This window comes from Euleptes europaea, chromosome 1, assembly GCF_029931775.1.
Source record: "Euleptes europaea isolate rEulEur1 chromosome 1, rEulEur1.hap1, whole genome shotgun sequence".
Classification (NCBI taxonomy): domain Eukaryota; kingdom Metazoa; phylum Chordata; class Lepidosauria; order Squamata; family Sphaerodactylidae; genus Euleptes; species Euleptes europaea.
Genome location: NC_079312.1, coordinates 78,616,130 through 78,633,307, shown reverse-complemented (window position 1 = coordinate 78,633,307; position 17,178 = coordinate 78,616,130). Strand labels below are relative to the sequence as shown.

Here is a 17,178-nt window from a genome sequence, read left to right as displayed (position 1 = left end):
TTTCCTGACTTGCGAATGTGCTCAGAGAAAACAACACCAGCCTAGAAAGGTTGGAGCAGAGGGGAGGGGAAAGGGGCTACATGCAAGTGGTACCGTTTCCTTCTCTGTCAGGAAATGAGTGTATTGAATGAGGGAAGCTGAAGGGTTCGGAGCCGGCCAAACTAGAGGATTCCACTAGATCAACGGCACTACTGCACAGCAGCTTGGGAGGTCTAGCTAAGCCAGTGGTTCCCAAACTTTTCAGGCCACCACCCCCTTGGATCCACAAACTCAACCCCAGCGCCCCCTATCCTATAAAAAGCATGACTCGCTAAAGAAGATAATAACAATAAAATTTCAAAACAGTAACAATTAATTGCACATCTATTCAAAATCAAATCAAAACTTTTTGGTTGAAATTTATTCAACAAAACTGATGAACTTGATCCAGTGGTACCAGCTCTTCAAAGTCTGAAAAAAATTCTGATAGTTTCCACCAAATTGGCCAGCATGGTGCCATAGCTTGATCTATTGTAAATTAGTGAACAACACAGTTGAAGGGGCCCACCTCTAGTGCCCCTCCCTGCTGCCCTCTTGCCTCTTAGTGCCCCCCTAGGTAATCCCACCCCCCAGGGAACCACTGAGCTAAGCTATTCTATAAGATGAAGGCCCTGCAGTAGGTAGATAACTCTCATGTTAGTTAGACCTTCTCCTTCCCAAACACAGGGGGGAGGAAAGTTTACTCTTTGCTTGCCATGGCAGATTGCAGCTCTGACAAGGAGTACTTGTAGGGTCAGTTCACACATTCTGGAAGACAGATGCACACAGCAGGGGCTCCTTATCAGATGTACACTTCTTTCAGAACGTCAGTCTGTTTCACAGTTTAATCGAGTATTTGTTACATTTGTACCCCACCTTTCTTTTATTGTGAAACTCAAAAACAGAATACAGGAGGCAATTCCCTGGTCTTCTAGCCAGAGTCTGTCCTGATTCAGGCAGGCTTAGCTTCAGCAAGACGGCTGCCTCGTGTGCCTTCAGATCATACCTTGCACATGCATCACTGTACACACTAAAGAGTATTTCTGAATTAGCACTCATTGGGGAAACTTATAGCAGTAGTGTATTGCAGGAGACGACACCCTAAGGCCTCTCCTTCACAGCCTCAACCAATGTGGCTTGTGGCTCTTCCCTGGAGCTCTGCTGCCGGAGGGCTTCTCAGCCCGTGGCTAAGCAGGGCCCTCCTGCTGTGCTACCCCAGGGACCACTGTGCTCAGTTCACCCTTCAAAGATGCCACTGAACCAGCTGTCAACATTACTGTAGCAGGCGAGCACTGGGAGAGATGAGGGGAGAGACACAGGAGGATCCTTTTTTTTTTAAGAGAAAGGTTGAAGTGATGAAGATGTGGACAAATGGAGGGGGGAAACAAGGCACATAAATAGAATGTCCCAGCCTAAGAGCTCCAGCGACGTCCTGCTACAGAGCAGCGCCTAATCTGTGTTCTTGCAGGGGACACAGGAAGAGAACTAAAGAAAGGCCGGCTCTCTCCCTCCCTTGAGTTTGATTCCTCACTCCTCCACATGAGTGGTGGAGGCTACTCTGGTGAACTGGATTTGTTTCCCCACTCCTACACACAAAGCCAGCTGGGTGACCTTGGGCTAGTCACAGTTCTATTAAGAGCTCTCTCAGCACCCCCTACCTCACAGGGTGTCTGTTCTGGGGAGGGGAAGGGAAGGGAAGGTGATTGTAAGCCGGTTTGAGTCTCCCTTAAGTGGCAGAGAAAGTCGGCATATAAAAATCAACTCTTCTTCTCTCGGAGACAGAAAGCTCAACCTATTTCCTGCCTCCGGGGTTTATGGGAGGGAATACCCAAACATCAGAGTGCCCTCCTTCTCTCAAATGGAAAGAGCCACCTTATGAGAGACAGAAATCATGAGGTCTACTCCAGTAGCAGCAATGGAGGAAGGAAGTGACATGCAAACTAAGCCGGATCTAAACACAAGTTAGATGAGTGAGCCATGCAGAAAGTTTCAATGCCCTGCAATGGTACACTGGCAGAACACCAGCAATGAATTTCATCTTCCATCAGACATAAGATAATGCACATTGGAAGGAATAATTAAGTGAAACCACTCAAGGAAAAAGCCTGGGCATTACTGTGGGCAGCACAATGAAACCTTGGCTTAGTCCACAGTTGGGATCAGCATGGGAGGAGAAAAGAAAAAGAAAAAACACAAAGGAGCAGAGGAGAAGCTGAACAGAACATTGAGCTGTTTCCTGAAAGGTCACATAAAGAGCCTGGACTGGGATCTGAAAATCAGTATTCAGAACGTCTGTCTTCCATATAATAATGCAGAAGTCAGCATGACTAATTAGGTGGTACAGCAAATCATCAGATTTTATGCGATGAACTTCTCTCACTCAGCTCAGCAACCTTTTCATACCACAGCCTAGTTAACTGGGCTAGTTGGAACCGACAATTTCAGTGCTGTTAGTAATTTTAGAAGACGGATGCCACATATCTCAGCTTCCCTCCTGCAGAGTCAAAAAGGATAATTTGCCCCCACCGCCAGCTTGCACAGCTCTTTTCAGGTGCAGCCATAGAACTGGAAAATCATCATCTGAATAAATCTGAGCATCTGAAAGGACAGCTCACTCTGGCTCACTCTAGGGAGGGTGGAATTCAAGGCAAGATACTTCCTTTTAAAAATTAAAATCAGCAGCTTCAATGTGCATGATCCAGGCTAGAAGAATCACCTTTGCCATCTGTGAGGAAGCTCATACTTTGCCACACACACTAAAGCAGGACAGAATTTCCTTTCCAATGGCATGGCTAATCATGTATTACCAGTAACAAGACATCTGGAGCTATTTAGTCAGTAAGAAGCTGCCCTGAGCACCTTTGCTGTGCCTAAGGCTGTATATGCTCACCGCTCCCCCCCCCCCCAAAAAAAATTCCTTGTACTGTCAAAAGAATCAGGTTGGCCATAAAAGGACATCTTAGTGAGAGACTTGACATCTTTCATCTTGGGCTATATCCTTGGGCTGGGGCTCTGCAAAAAATATCTCAGCCCCCCAATCAGCAGTGAGTGCTGGAATCTAGGAATCATGCTCAGGCTAAAAAAAAGAGAGTATTTTGCCTTGTTGTTCAGCTGTCCCCTTATCTCATCCCGAGCTTCTTTTTTAAACTATAAACAGAAGATGAAATATGATTCACTTAATAGTTGTGGGGAAAAGTAAACTGGTCAAATCTTGTAGGAGAAAGTGCAAGCAATGTTTTTCCCCAATACTGATGCACTTCAAAAGGCTTTGGTATCAGGGGGGAAATGCTGTTGATTATTCTCTAAAAGCTAGTAGAAAGATGAGAGGACCTTGCTTAGATCTCAGAGCAGCTGGAGGCAAAGTACTGATGCCCACAAGTGAGTACAGAGAATCAAACAGCACACCATGTACTTCAAAGATTATGGAAGCTCTGCAATGGGGAGCATCACTGAACACATGAAGCTGCCAGTTTGGTGTACTAGTAAAGAGCGTTAAACTAAGATCTGGGAGACCAGGATTAAAAACCCTAATTCTGCCACAAAGTTCCTTGTCTGAGCCACTCATATTCTCCAAAGCTAGCCTACTTTGCAGGGTTGCTGTGAGGATAAAAATGGAAACGAGATGATCATGTATGACTCCTCAGTTCCTGGGCAGAAGGGCAGGATTAAAAAATGCACTGATAGATTGGTCCATCTAGCCCAGTGGTTCTCAACCTGGGGGTCGGGACCCCCAAGGGGGTCGCGAAGTGTTTTCTGGGGGGTCGCCACCATTGTCCTGGGACAGCCCCCATCCCGGGCTGTCCAGGACTAACCCAGACGCCCTGTAACCCTGATTCGTCTGCGAGGGCAGGGAAGACCCCAAGCAGAGAGGTGAGGAACTGGCCGACCAACAGCCAGAAGGAGCCGGGCTGCAGAGATGCGGCGGCGGGCCACCACACACCAGCTGTAGCCCCGCTGCCCAGTTGAGAGGCGGGCGGGCCAGCCCTGGGCGCGGTCGCAGCTGCGCTGGGCGGATGATGCGGCAGGATGTGTGGGAGGCAAAGCTCCCCTGGCTCGGCCAGTTCAGGTCTCGGAGGAGAAGAGGGTGGTCCCCCTTGAGGCCGCTACAGCCACGTTGTTTTTACTTTTAGCCGCGCTCGGGTGGGGCGGGAGCTTCAGCCTGGAATCCAAGTGTGCATGTCTGTAGTGTGGCTTTGCTTTTCTGCCCTGAGTCATCAGTTCCGCTCTGGCAAAGCCAAGGGGGAGAGAGTCGAGGTGCATGCGCAGTTCGGGATTTCCCCCTCGAGCGCACAGGTTCGGTGAGGCACAGAAGGAGCGGTGACTGGCGGAGGGGAGAAAAAGGCACGAAAAGTCCGAGCGGGATAAGCGGCCCTCGGCTCTTTCCTGGCCCTTCGCTCTCGTGAGGTGATTAAACGGAACTCCGCTTTGAGGGATAACTGCAGTTCTGTGCACAAGGAGTCCCAGTCACAAGAGAGGGGGTTTCCTCGCGAGAGCCCCGGCCTGCTTGGAAGAGTTTTTGGGGAGAGAGGGGAGGACAAGGAATGCAGTGCATGCTTAGATGCACTCTTTCCTCCATGCCAGGAAAGGTTGCTGCGCCACATAGTCACAGCCGCTGCGCAACAGGTGGTAGTACCGTTTGTTTGTTTGTTTTAAACTTTAAAATTTAAAGTAATTATATATATGGATACCCTGGACTGCCAAAAAAAACCCAAATGTGTTTTCTTTATCCTATTGAAAATGTCATTTATGCAAATTTATGCAAATGTGACGAGGGTCGCAGGTTACTTGGCAATTGTAAAAGGGGGTCGCGACTCGAAAAAGGTTGAGAACCACTGATCTAGCCCAATACTGTACCCTCTGACTGCCATCTCAGGCAGAAGCCTTTCTCGCCCTGCTATTCAAGGTTGAACCCAGGGCCCTCTATATGCAAACCACATACTGAGTTATGGCCCCTCTGAAGGCTGCCAGCAAAAGGCACAGTCAAGCAAGACAGCACGAGGTAAAACATACTTTACTTCCAGGCTGTAGGTACTCAAGAACTACAACTCACATGCTGACAAAAGGAGAACGAACAAGACCTCGTGTCAAGAAACTAAGGTCTCTTCATTTCCACCCCACCCCACCAGGGTTATATCTGGAATAGCGGGGGGGGGGGGCTGTGGCTCAGTGGCAGAGCATCTGCTTTGCAAGAAGAAGGTCCCAAGTTCATTCACCAGCATTTCAGTTAAAAGGATTTAGTAGCAGGCAATGTGAAAGACCTCTACTTAAGATCCTGGAGAGCCGCTGCCAGTCCAAGTAGACAATACTGACCTTGATGGACCAAGGGTCCAATTCTATACAAGGGAGCTTCATGTGTTCAAGGTGGGGAAGAAGGCAGCATTCAACATCACAGATGTGATCCTCACCCAATGTATGCCGAAGATCTTCACATTGGCTGATGTGTGGAAACTGCAGCATTTGGCGCCATTTCTTGCTTTTGCCTTTTCGGTTCCCTCCTCCACCTGAATGAGATACAGGATATATATATATACAGTGAACAAACCAAGAACAGGAGCTCACCAGAATTCATATCTCAAAAAGACTTTATCTTCATCAAGCTCTTCCCTGGCGCTACCTACACAGAAATCTCAGAAGAGATTCCAATCACAGACAAGGAAACTGTGAATATCAGATCGGCAAAGACTCGTTTCAGGTCATGGAGTTTGTCCCTGTAACTAACCTTCACTAGGCTGAATACACAATGCACTGAAACACAATCTCCAAGATTCTCTTGCATATCACCATTACAGCGCACATTGCTGTCTAGTGGTTCAATGCCAAGTCTTTGTATGCTAAGAAAGGGAACCTCCTCTGAAAGAATAAATGTATCCTGGGTAGGCTGCCGTCTCTAAGCACCTACTCAGTCCTGAAACTGATTCATAGAGTAGCCGTAAGTTAGTCACTTGACTTTGAGGCACTAAATAAGAGATTTTGCTCTACTTCTCCTCTCCAAGGAATGGAACAAGAGTTAATTAGCATTCAGAAAGTAGGAGCTAAGTGGCATTACCGATTCCACAATGCTAATAAGAGGTATTAGGGTTAATTGCCCAGTCCTTCTGGCCTGCCCTCGGGCACTTTTATTAATGGAAAGAAAAGATTAAGCATGCTGCTAGAGCTACATGCACCACCTACTCCTCAAATGATGTTGGAAGACACCAAAATGAACCTTCACAGCAGCCACTTCCTTCCCACCCAAATCACAAATATGGGGCATTTTACTGCCCCAAATAAAGCCTTCTGAACTCCACCTGCCTATTCATATCCTTAAAAAAAAATTAAATGTCCTTACTACAGGGATTAGGGCAGTTAGTGTTATCTCATTTTATACTCTCAGCAAAGAGACTTGTCTGAGATAGAAGCACATCTCAGACCACCTATTGAGTTTCATGACTGAGAAGGGATTTGAACGGGTTTCCCATATCCAAAGCTAACAATCAGGCTTTCTAGTCACACACTCGCTCATGGACTGGAGACAAATTGATCTGTCTATTAAGAAAAACCCCTTTTGGATGCACACCTTAACGTGGTGAGGGGGGTTGTGTGTGTCAGTGAAGCTGGGAGCAATACAGTACGGGGTCTAGACTCCGTCAAGAGACTGAACTCCTAGCAGAGTCACTCAAGACAGAATGGTCACAGCTGAGACACCAGACGAAGATGAGTCAAACCACCTCAGGGATCGATGGCTACATCCGCAGAACAGAACCGGCAGTTCCAGTGGTGATGGGAGCAGAGGAATCCTTGAAGATTAGCTGCTGGGCAGCAGCACTAGTGGAAGGTGACACTGGCAGAGGATCTTTTGTAGACAACAGCAGTGCCACTACAGCTAACCCGGGTTAGTACTGCGCAGAAGAAGGCAATGGTAAACCACTTCTGACCAACCCTTACCTTGTAAACCCTATGATGAGACAATCCAAAATGAAAAAGATATAGTGCCGGAAGATGAGACCCCCAGGTCGGATGGCACTCAATCAACTACTGGGGAACAGTGGAGGACAATCATGAGTAGCACTGTTCTTAAGGACGCAACTGGACTAAAGCCGAAAGAACATTCAGAGTTGGCATGAATGGATGCAAAAGGAAAATCCAAAGCTGTTTGATGCATATAATAGGAACATGGAACGTGAGAAGAATGAATCGAGGTAAGCTTGAAATTGTAATACAAGAAATGGAACATTTAAACATTTCAATCCTGGCAGTAAGTGAATTAAAGTGGACTGGATTAGGACATTTTCAATCAGAAATTACAAAGTGTTTTTCTCGGGAATGACAAAAACAGAAGAAACAGAGTTGGATTAATAGTGAGGCAAGATGTAGCAAAGGCAGACAGGAGCTATAATGCAAAGTCTGACCGAATAATATCAATCAGGCTTCAGGGAAAGCCTATCGACATAAGCATCATTCAAGTTTATGCCCCAACTACAGATGCTGATGAGGAAGAAACTGAAAGTTTTTATGCAAGTGTTCAGGAAGAAATTGATCACACGCCTAAACAAGATGTGCTGATAATCATAGGTGCAAAAGTAGGAAACAAAGCAGAATCAAATGTTGTTGGCAGATTTGGGCTAGAAGCATGGAATGAAGCAGGAGAACAACTCATAGAATTCTGTGAAGACAATAATTTGTTCATTGTGAACACATATTTCAGGCAACCAAATAGACAATTGTATACATGGACATCACCAAATGACCAGTATAGAAATCAAATATATTACATAATTGGAAGCAGAAGAAGCTCTATTCTCTCTGGTAAAACAAGACCAGGAGCCGACTGCAGTACAGATCATGAATTGTTAATATCAAAAATCAAGATAAAGCTGAAGAAAAACACCAGAAAATTCATAGCGCCAAAATACAACCTAAGCAACATTCCTGAAGAGTTTAAAGACCATGCAAAGAGCAGATTTGCATTACTAAGTTCAAGTGAATGTAAACCAGAAGAACTATGGGTGGAAACTAGCGATATTATCAAGAAAGAATGTGCAAAGACTACTGCTGTAGCCAAAATAAATGAAAAGCTCGATGGATGACTGAGGAAACTCTTAAAATTGCTAAAGATAGATAAGAAGCAAAAGTAAAAAAGTGATAGAAACAGAATCAAAAGTCTAAGTGCAGCGTTCCAGTGACTCGCACATAGAGTCAAAGAGAACTATTATAATAACCAGAATAAAGACATAGAAGAGAACAACAAAAAAAGGGAAGAACAAGAGATCTGATCCACAAGATCCAAGAAATCAAATGGAAATTTAAAGCACGGTTAGGCATGCTGAATGATCAACATGGAAATACATTAGCTGAACAGGACAAAATAAAGAAAAGGTAGGAACAATACACTGAAAAACTATACAGAAGAGATGAAAGGATGACAGATTCTTTCCAAGAAGAATCTTTTGAAGAACCTACAGCTTTAGAAAGTGAAATGAAAGCTGCACTGAGAGCAAATGGGAGAAACAAATCACCAGTTGCAGATGGGATATCAATAGAGCTATCCCAAGCCAGAAATGGAGTTAATCAAAATCTTGACAAGAATATGCCAACAGATATGGAAAACAAAACAATGGCCTACAGACTGGAAACAATCAATTTACATCCCAACCCCCAAGAAAGGAGATGTCAAAGATTGCAGTAACTATCAGACCATCGCATTGAGTTCTCACGCAAGTAAAGTGATGCTCAAAATCTTACAACAAAGACTGTTACCATATATGGAATGAGAAATACCTGATGAATTCAGAAAAGGAAGAGGCACTAGAGATCATATTGCAAACTTACGTTGGTTACTGGAGCATACAAGAGAATTTCAGAAAAAAATCAGCTTGTGTTTCATAGATTACAGCAAAGCTTTTGACTGTGTGGATCACAAAAAGCTACGGCTGGTTTTAAAGGAAATGGGTGCGCCACATCTGATTGTTTTGATGTGCAACCTGTACTCTGGACAAGAGGCCACGGTTAGGACAGAATATGGAGAAACAGAATGGTTTCCAATTGGCAAAGGTGTTAGACAAGGATGTATTTTATCTTCCCATCTCTTCAATCTGTATGCAGAACATATCATTAGGAAAGCTGGATTAGATTTAGATCGGGGGTGGGGAACCTCCAGCCCGCGGGCTGTTTAAGGCCCGCGGAGCCATTTGCTGCGGCCCGCGGACTCTCCCGCGGAAGCCGCCGCCATTGCCGCTGAAGGGCCACACTCGCACGTGAGTGTGTGGGAACCCAGGAAGGCTTGCCCCAATCGCGCCAGTGAGTTCGGGTGTGTGTGTGAGAGAGCCCCGTGTGCATGAGAGAGATCCCCGAGGCGCTGTGCGGGTGTGTGTGTGCACAAGAGAGATTGAGACTGGGAAGGGCAGCCATGAAGGAGCTAGAAAAGATTCTGAAGTGTAAGGATGTGTCACTGGCCACCAAGATTAGGTTAATTCATGCCATTGTATTCCCTATTACTATGTATGGGTGTGAAAGCTGGACAATGAAGAAAACTGATAGGAAGAAAGTAGATTCCTTTGAAATGTGGTGTTGGAGAGTGTTATGGATACCGTGAACTGCCAAAAAAATTAATCAGTAGGTTATAAATAAAATCAAGCCTGAACTGACCCTAGAAGCAAAAATGACTAAACTGAAGCTGTTGTACTTTGGTCACTGTATAAAGAAAGCCATGGCCCTCAGTTTGCAAGATCAGAGCCAGGCTGTTAAGGATAGGACATTTTGGAGAACACTGATTCACAGGGTCGCCATGAGTCTGAAGTGACTTGATGGTACTTAACACACATTAAGAAAAAGATCCAACACATCTTTTTAACGAAAGAACCTTAGCAAACAGTCAATGTGGTTAAAATATACCCTGCCAGGCTTATTTCCTGTGGCCACCAGAAGCCCTTTATATGCAAATCAGGAGGGGAGCAGGAGGAAATAACCAGATGCACAGCACACAAAAGGACATGATTTATCCAGCCTACTAGGTACTGATCAGTATGAAGAACCTCCAGTTTAGGATGGTCTTTTGTGGGCCAACAATAATAGTATGGCAATTAGTCCAATGTTTTAAAGGTTTTGGCAAACAAAACCAGTTCTCTGCACACCTGGGTTACAATGCAGTTCCATAATAATAAGAATTCCCTAGTCTTTACAATGGGAGATGGGCAGTACCCCAAGAAAATAAGGGGTTCAAGCTTCAGAGAAGCTATTATTTGGCTAAAACAGGGAACTGAGGCTAGGTGAATGACTTAAGACTGAAGGCAAAGCATGATCATGACAAGTGTTACTGGTTTTACATTGGCACCTTGAGTGAGGGTGGGTGAATGGGCAAGGGGCAGAGAGAATATATTAGCATAATATATAAGCTCTTGCCTATTTTTCCCTTAAACAGCACTGCCCAAAACCGGCCAATACTTGTGCCATACGACTGACTGTAAAAACATAGGAAGGAAGTGAATCAAGGCACTGAGCAGCCAGCTGCACAATACTTGCTCATTACCCTAAAACTGCAGCTTTACAAAGGGAGGAAGCAATTGATGAAAAGAAGACAAGCCCACAATTTAAAGAGGTTTCAGTGATGTAGCCTCCCAAACTGGCCACTCATTAAGGCCAGAGCCAATGATTCAGTTTCACCTCACCCTAAAAGAAATCCAACTAAGGGGGAAGAAGAAGAAAGACAGCTCAGCCACCACACTAAAATACCTTATCTCTGCTGAACGTGGCCACTAAGCAGAAGCACTTAAGGAGATAACATGCCCTCCTTTACCTTTCCCTGCACCAAGTCAAAGCTGACCACATCCTTCTATACATGTAGCTTGAAGTTTCATTAACCCTTGGCTGTGAAGGATGCCATCTGAGATTTCACCAGGTATTTTAAGCCTGAAGGGCTTCAAACTATTGAAACTATTCAAACAGGCGAGTTTCTCAGGACCCAACATCTTCTTCAACTAGCAGAAGCAGAATTTTATAAAGTAACAAACATGCATAAATTGCTTAATTGGAAGAAATTACAGAACTTGTTCACACGGATTTTGGTTGCCTTGGTATAGACTTCTAAGGGCACAGGACAAACAGCCCTGCATTCAGTTTCCCGTTATTGTGACCTGCATAATTTTAAGAGAGCCATATCCTCATCCCCTTATAGTTCTGCTGCTGTAATCCAAGACGAGAAAAAATGTGTTTGGCAGACACAGCCTCATACTGGCTCAGTCTGATTAATAAAGTATGGTGGCTTTAATGACAGAATACCCTTCAGCTGCAGGATAGGCCTGGGCTAAAAAGACCCGGAGAAGGAAGAGCCTGTCTCATGAAATGTTATTTCTTTTACCTGGAATCATACAAACAAACAACCCTGTGTAGAGAAGGGATGGGCAGCTTACTCAGCATTTAGAGCTGCTTCAGGTGTAGGATATTTCATACCTAGATAAAAAGCTCATATAAGAAATTGCATGGTAACGACAGGTAAAATTTGTGTAACAAGTGTGCACGCCTATTTCAATGCAAAATACAGCCTTCTAGTACTTGCGCGTAATGCATGCATATTTGTTCCTATTCAGATATGCTTCCTCGGCTCAAAGGATCCACCTAGTTTGTGCAGATACTTAAACCCAACTGCAATACTGTGCATAAAAGATGCATGGAAGGAGCAGATTTCAGTGGCAACTGGACATAAAGACTTCCTCTATTATTTATACCCTGCCTTTCCCCATGAGTCAACACAGCTCACAATTCATAATTAAAAACACCCAAATAACATTAAAGCCCCAGTTCCCCCCAACCCCATAAAATGGCTGCAACTTACACTCCATTAAAAGTTCTGGTGAATAAAATAGCTTTACAGAGCCTCCTGAAAGTTTCTAAAGATAGCACCACTGCCTCACTTAATCAGTGGGATCATTCCATAAATTGGGTGCACCCAAAGACCCTAGGTAATGCCAGGTGGTCTACCTTTAGGAAACACCCAGAAGGTGACAAACTGTAAACCATTGTTGGTACATGGGGACATACAGGGAGAGAGAGTCCTTTAGGTATGTGAGTTCCAGACCATGGAGGTCTATAGAAGGTTACTACCAGCACTTTGAATTGAACCCAGAAATAGACTGGCAGCCAATGTCAATGGAGTTTTCACAAGGTCAGAACATTAGAGATTGGATCCCCACATTTTTTTACTTTTAGCAAGTCTGGCACTAACCACTGTGATCCAACAAAAGGGATACAAGTCTTTGGAGTTAAGTGACCAGGATGTCTATCGTCACTCAAGTTATCCCAGTATAATGCTATTTTGGTAATTTTCGGGCTGTCAAAGTAATAGTTATGCATCCATACACAACACAGCAAAATGACCTGTAAACGGTACATTAATGTAACATGCTCACTTTGACTCAAGTGACATTGAATTCTCTTACTACACTGAGATTTCATTGCTGCTATCCAAAAATATTTATATCTAGAAAACAATTTCTGGCAGTTGGGGGGGGGGGTTAGAAGATTTCTCATCAGCTAAGATTTGATCAGTGTGCTTGACTGCATTTTCAAAATTAAGAGTTAGGATCATAGATTATGATACAAGCTTTGAAACAATTATATCTGAAACTGTAAGATCTATACAGAATTACTGTTTGAGCCTTGAAGGTTCATGGCTGTCACATTTTCAGAAGCAGCAGAAACTTAAAAAAGTTAAAGCCAGTATTTCCAGGTTGTTTGAGCTCAAGTGCAATATATGTCTGGTGGTCCCTAAGCATGTTGGCAATACTATTGAAGAATATTTAATGGACAATATTTAAATTGCGCTCAGTTCCATCTGGACAGTTATGAATAAGAGGAATTCTGAATTACTGCCAGAAAACTTCTCTGACCTAAAGCACTGGTTGCCTGCTCTTCCTTAAAAAGGTTTATAATTTATACAGGGAACTCCTAGGCCACCATTTAAGATAATTTAACAGATGCCCTTACTTCTTTGTAACAGCCTTGTTTATCAATGATGAATTCCATCTCCCATCAAAAAACCTGATGTCCCATGGTTAAGAGTCCGTTCCATTCCAACTTGATTGTTGGAAATATCAAACACTATGGGGCCCATCATAAATACTCAATTCTCCCCCGCCCTTTCATCAGTTAATTCACTCACAGTGCAAAGTTATTCTTTGGTCAAGATTATTTAAGCTTTGTCTTAAATAAGAACGCTCACCCTTGTGAATTAAGTTTTTGAGTATGTAGTTGTGGCAATTCCATCCAAGGTGTTGAGCAAGAAAAATTAGAGGAAATCCTGACTTAACTGATACAGCTTTTGTCTACCCAGAAAGCTACTGAATGATCAAGAACTACCCGTTCCTCTGGCTAAAAGAAACACAAGTATCTTACCAGAGTCAGAGTGTGCAATGCCCTTAAAAACTCTCCTTTGGTTAGCACTAAATTATCACTTCCACTCTTAGGCCATTTCCTCTACATACAGTTTCTAAATTAAAAAACAAACTTAAGTTTGGAAAGCTGTTTTCATTCCACATTAAGCCATGCATTTAGACTGGAGAAAAAAAGGAAAAGACTTTTAGGAGGATGGCCTGTACGGCTAAGTTAACAAGAGTGACAAGCAACATATACTCTTATACGGTTATGCTAGGACATCCAAAGGGCATCTTCTTTCCAACCAGCAATAGTCTCAGAAAGGAAATAATACTTTGCACACATCCTTTAATGCAAAGTCATTACCCTAGCAGAAGTAAATCTAAAGCCAAGGCAGAGTGCACACAGCTGTCTTGCTGCATGCAGTTTGGTACTAGATGTAGAATCCAGCAGGCTGAGCATCCTAGTTTTCAATGACAAACAAGAACTGCTGGTGAAATACCTGGATGGAGCCAAAGGGGACAGGACTTCTAGGAGTCAAGAGATTGGGGGAGGGAGAGCTTCAGCATTCTATATCCCCTTGCCTTTTTCATGACTCTTGAAAGGACAATAAGTCAAGCCAAACAAGCAAATCTTCACATATTTATTTGATCCATGTTGCGTATTTAAAATTTGGTTTTTCTTAGCAAATAGTTTGATTTAAAAAAAAAAGATGTGTGCAGCCCTAACAAAAACCCACTGCGGAGGACTGAAATTCTTCCCAATAAATTTCAAAGGTCACACAGTGCACTTACGAGATAGGTAGGTTTGCAATAAAGGCTTTTTGTGACAGTGTCAGACAGAAGGCTGTCAACTTTCTGAGCTCTTCTTAAGCACTTAAAGAAAGACCAGACGAAACAGACAGTAGCTATGCTGTTTCCCATCTCTAGGATGGCACCCAAAACAATAACATTCAGCAATTATAAGCATTGTTTTGCCCTTCATTCATTTTCTTCTCTCTGCAGACCCCCCCCAAAAGAGGCTCATTTCACTTCACCAGTGATCCCACTGAAATGGAGGAACTGATGCATGTGCAAAAATGATAATGTCTCAATGCCAGACCATGCTCTTTCACACACCACCCAATCCAGAGCCCTGTCAGATGAAGAGGGATGGAAAAAGGGCTGCAAAACCTTTCAGCACCGAGCTTTAATGCATCAACCAAATACAAAACCATGCACAGAGGCCTTGTGTGAAAAAGCCAGTTCCATAAACCCTTTAGATTGGTTTTGGGAGCAGGCCAAGGCCATAGAACAGCAAGCAAATATTGATCTTATGGGACAATCCATAAAACGTAATTCACCTCTGATGTTCCACCTACAGTAGTTACATGGTCTGATGTACACAGTATGATCTCACACGAAGGTATCAGTCTGCTGGTCAATCTCGCTTCAGTGCCCTGACTAGCCTCTAGATAAACACCTGCTACTTGTGATCCTTACAATGAAAATGCCAGGGACTGAGACTTCTTGCATGCAAAGCAGATGCTCTAGCATTGAACCACAACCCCTCTCATGTCACCAGTACGCAAAATCCTTTGAAGAGGAAAACAATCACAATCTTATTGCGGTTTTGTTCTGGAGAGGTGAGATCACACCCCTACGTCCGGTTTAAAGATTCTGTTTGTTTTGCAACAATACCACCTTCCGCAGATCCCTAAATCCACAGTAGAGGCCAAGAGCGGCTAAAAGGCATTTTCAAGAAATAGTCACGGCACTCCCACAAACACCGTTCAGCCAGAAGCCACTGTTTGGTGATGTCTGTCAGATGTTCCCAGGCTGGCTTCCACCTCTTGATGGACAGCTCCATCAGTGACTCAGGCCCTTTCCCGTTGTCACCCCAGGAAACCAGCCAGGGCAGCTCGTGGCCCAGATCCGAACGGCCCCCTGTCTCCCACTCCTGTTCTGGCAACTGGAGCTCCAGGAGGGCGAGACCTGTGCCTCTCACCCGCCAGGCCACACTCCCCTGCTGCGATCCAGAGCCCGCAGCCCACCCCGCGCTAGGCACCGCTCCGGCTGCTTCTCCTCCCTCCCTCCCTCCTCGCAGCGCCTTGCAATGCAATGCAATGCAATGCAAAGGGATGCGCTGCTGGGCCGGCCAGCGCTTGGCTGGCTCCCTCCCTTGCTCTCGCACGCCCGGCCTGGTTCCTCCGCCGCAGCAACCCGGGGGGGGGCATGCCCTCACCCTCGCGCGCCTTGAGAAGCACCGTGTTGGCCACGATATTCTCGAGCTCCATGGGCCCGCCCGGGCCGCCGCTCCGCCGCTCGCAGCTGCTTCCCCCGCGCTCCCTCCAGCCCACCTCCGCCTGGCCAGCTCCGGCACCCCCCAGGCACCCCCGCCGCCTGGGCGCCTCCGCCAATCCCCGCGCGCGCACCGCCCTACCGGCCGCCCATTGGCCCGCCGAACCCCCCCCCGCCTCCTTCTGGCCCTTCTTTTCTCATTGGCCGTCGCAAGGGAAAGCGGGGGGAGCGGGAACGGGCCCGTAGTGAATACGGAAAACCGCTCGCGGCTGCTGATTGGCCGGGACTCGCCTCTGGGGGAGAGGGGCGGATCGCCGAGAGAGCGCCGACCAATCGCGTCACCGGTGATAAAGGATTGGTTAGCTCCGAGCGGCGACGCCCCCGCCCCCCTCCGCGCCCCGCCTTTGCACTAGAAGGCGATTGGACAAGAAGTTGTTAGTTGGGGATGATCGGAGAAGCGATTGGCGGTTTTGGAGGGCGTGGAATAAGATTCGCGCGCGTGACTGGTCTAGCGAGCGTTTTTAGGGGTTGTGTGGGACGGCGGGGCCGGAGAAAGGGCGTGGAGGTTGTTCTTCAGGGCAGGGTTACGCGGATTTAAAAGTGTCATTCAGGAGGACAAATTAAAAATGACGCCTGAATTTGACAAACTTTCAGGGGAAGCGTTCTAAAACCGTTTCTTCCTCTCCAAACTAGCCTGTATTATAGCATCTTAACAGAGTAGATCGTCCTGCTGCTCTTGGAAAGGAGCGATATTTGGCGCATCAGCCGCTTCATCCTGTTTCATAGGGTCATCTTTCGCATCTCCACCACGGATGAGAGTGCCTTTGCTCACTCATCCTTTCCAAGTTCCACTCTGGTCTATTTCTGCGGTTGTAAACTGTGTCTGGGCTGTATTTCAGCAGACCTCGAGCAACAGAGGGCTTCATTTTAGATTTCTGTGCAGTTTTTGTAGTTAAACTGTCTAGTTTTGTAGTTAAACTGTCTAGTTTCCCAGGCCTTCTGAGTGTGCCACCCTGCAAATGGGCAAAATAATCAATTCCCCTACCTATGCATTCTCTGATGTAGCCCTGCCTTATGCAATGGCCTGCCTGATGAGGTCAGGAAGGCTCCCCCCCCCACCTTGCCATTTCCCAAACTACGCAAAACAGAATTATTCAATAGGGCTTTTAACACCTGAAATAGAGCTGTACTGTAACAAAGGCCATTAATGCATGGCTGCCTTCGCATTTGTTTGTCACTGTCCTATCCCACGCCTTTGAATCTCGTGTTCAAAAAATTGAACGCATGGGGACAGGGATAAATAAAGGAGGAGCAGCAGCGGCTCCTTTCTCCCCGCCCCCCAATTCGGGTCTCCCCCCCCCCCCCCCGACAGCGGCAGCTCAGAAAGAAGCTTGGGGTAAAGGAATGTGGACTGTACTACTTTGTATAGTTTGTACTATCTGTTGCTGTAAGTAGGTTCCTGCTATGCAATTTTTGCATCGTTTAATGCATTATGATAATACTTATGCTTCACTTTGCTTCTGTTTCAGATTTCTGG

The 17,178-nt window shown here is 45.5% G+C and overlaps 1 protein-coding gene across 2 annotated transcripts in view; it reads right to left on the bottom strand.

The window, feature by feature from the left end:
* GRK6 (G protein-coupled receptor kinase 6) overlaps positions 1-15,704 on the bottom strand; it is a 31,334-nt gene extending 15,630 nt beyond the window's left edge. For both annotated transcript variants that reach the window (XM_056850945.1, XM_056850952.1), the window contains exons 1-2: positions 15,586-15,704; positions 5,424-5,519 (exon numbers count right to left, since the gene is read on the bottom strand). In XM_056850945.1, the coding sequence (XP_056706923.1) occupies positions 5,424-5,519; positions 15,586-15,637 (148 nt within the window). In that variant the 5' untranslated portion in view covers positions 15,638-15,704. The remainder of the gene's footprint in view (positions 1-5,423; positions 5,520-15,585) is intronic.
* Between the last annotated feature and the right edge of the window lie 1,474 nt (positions 15,705-17,178).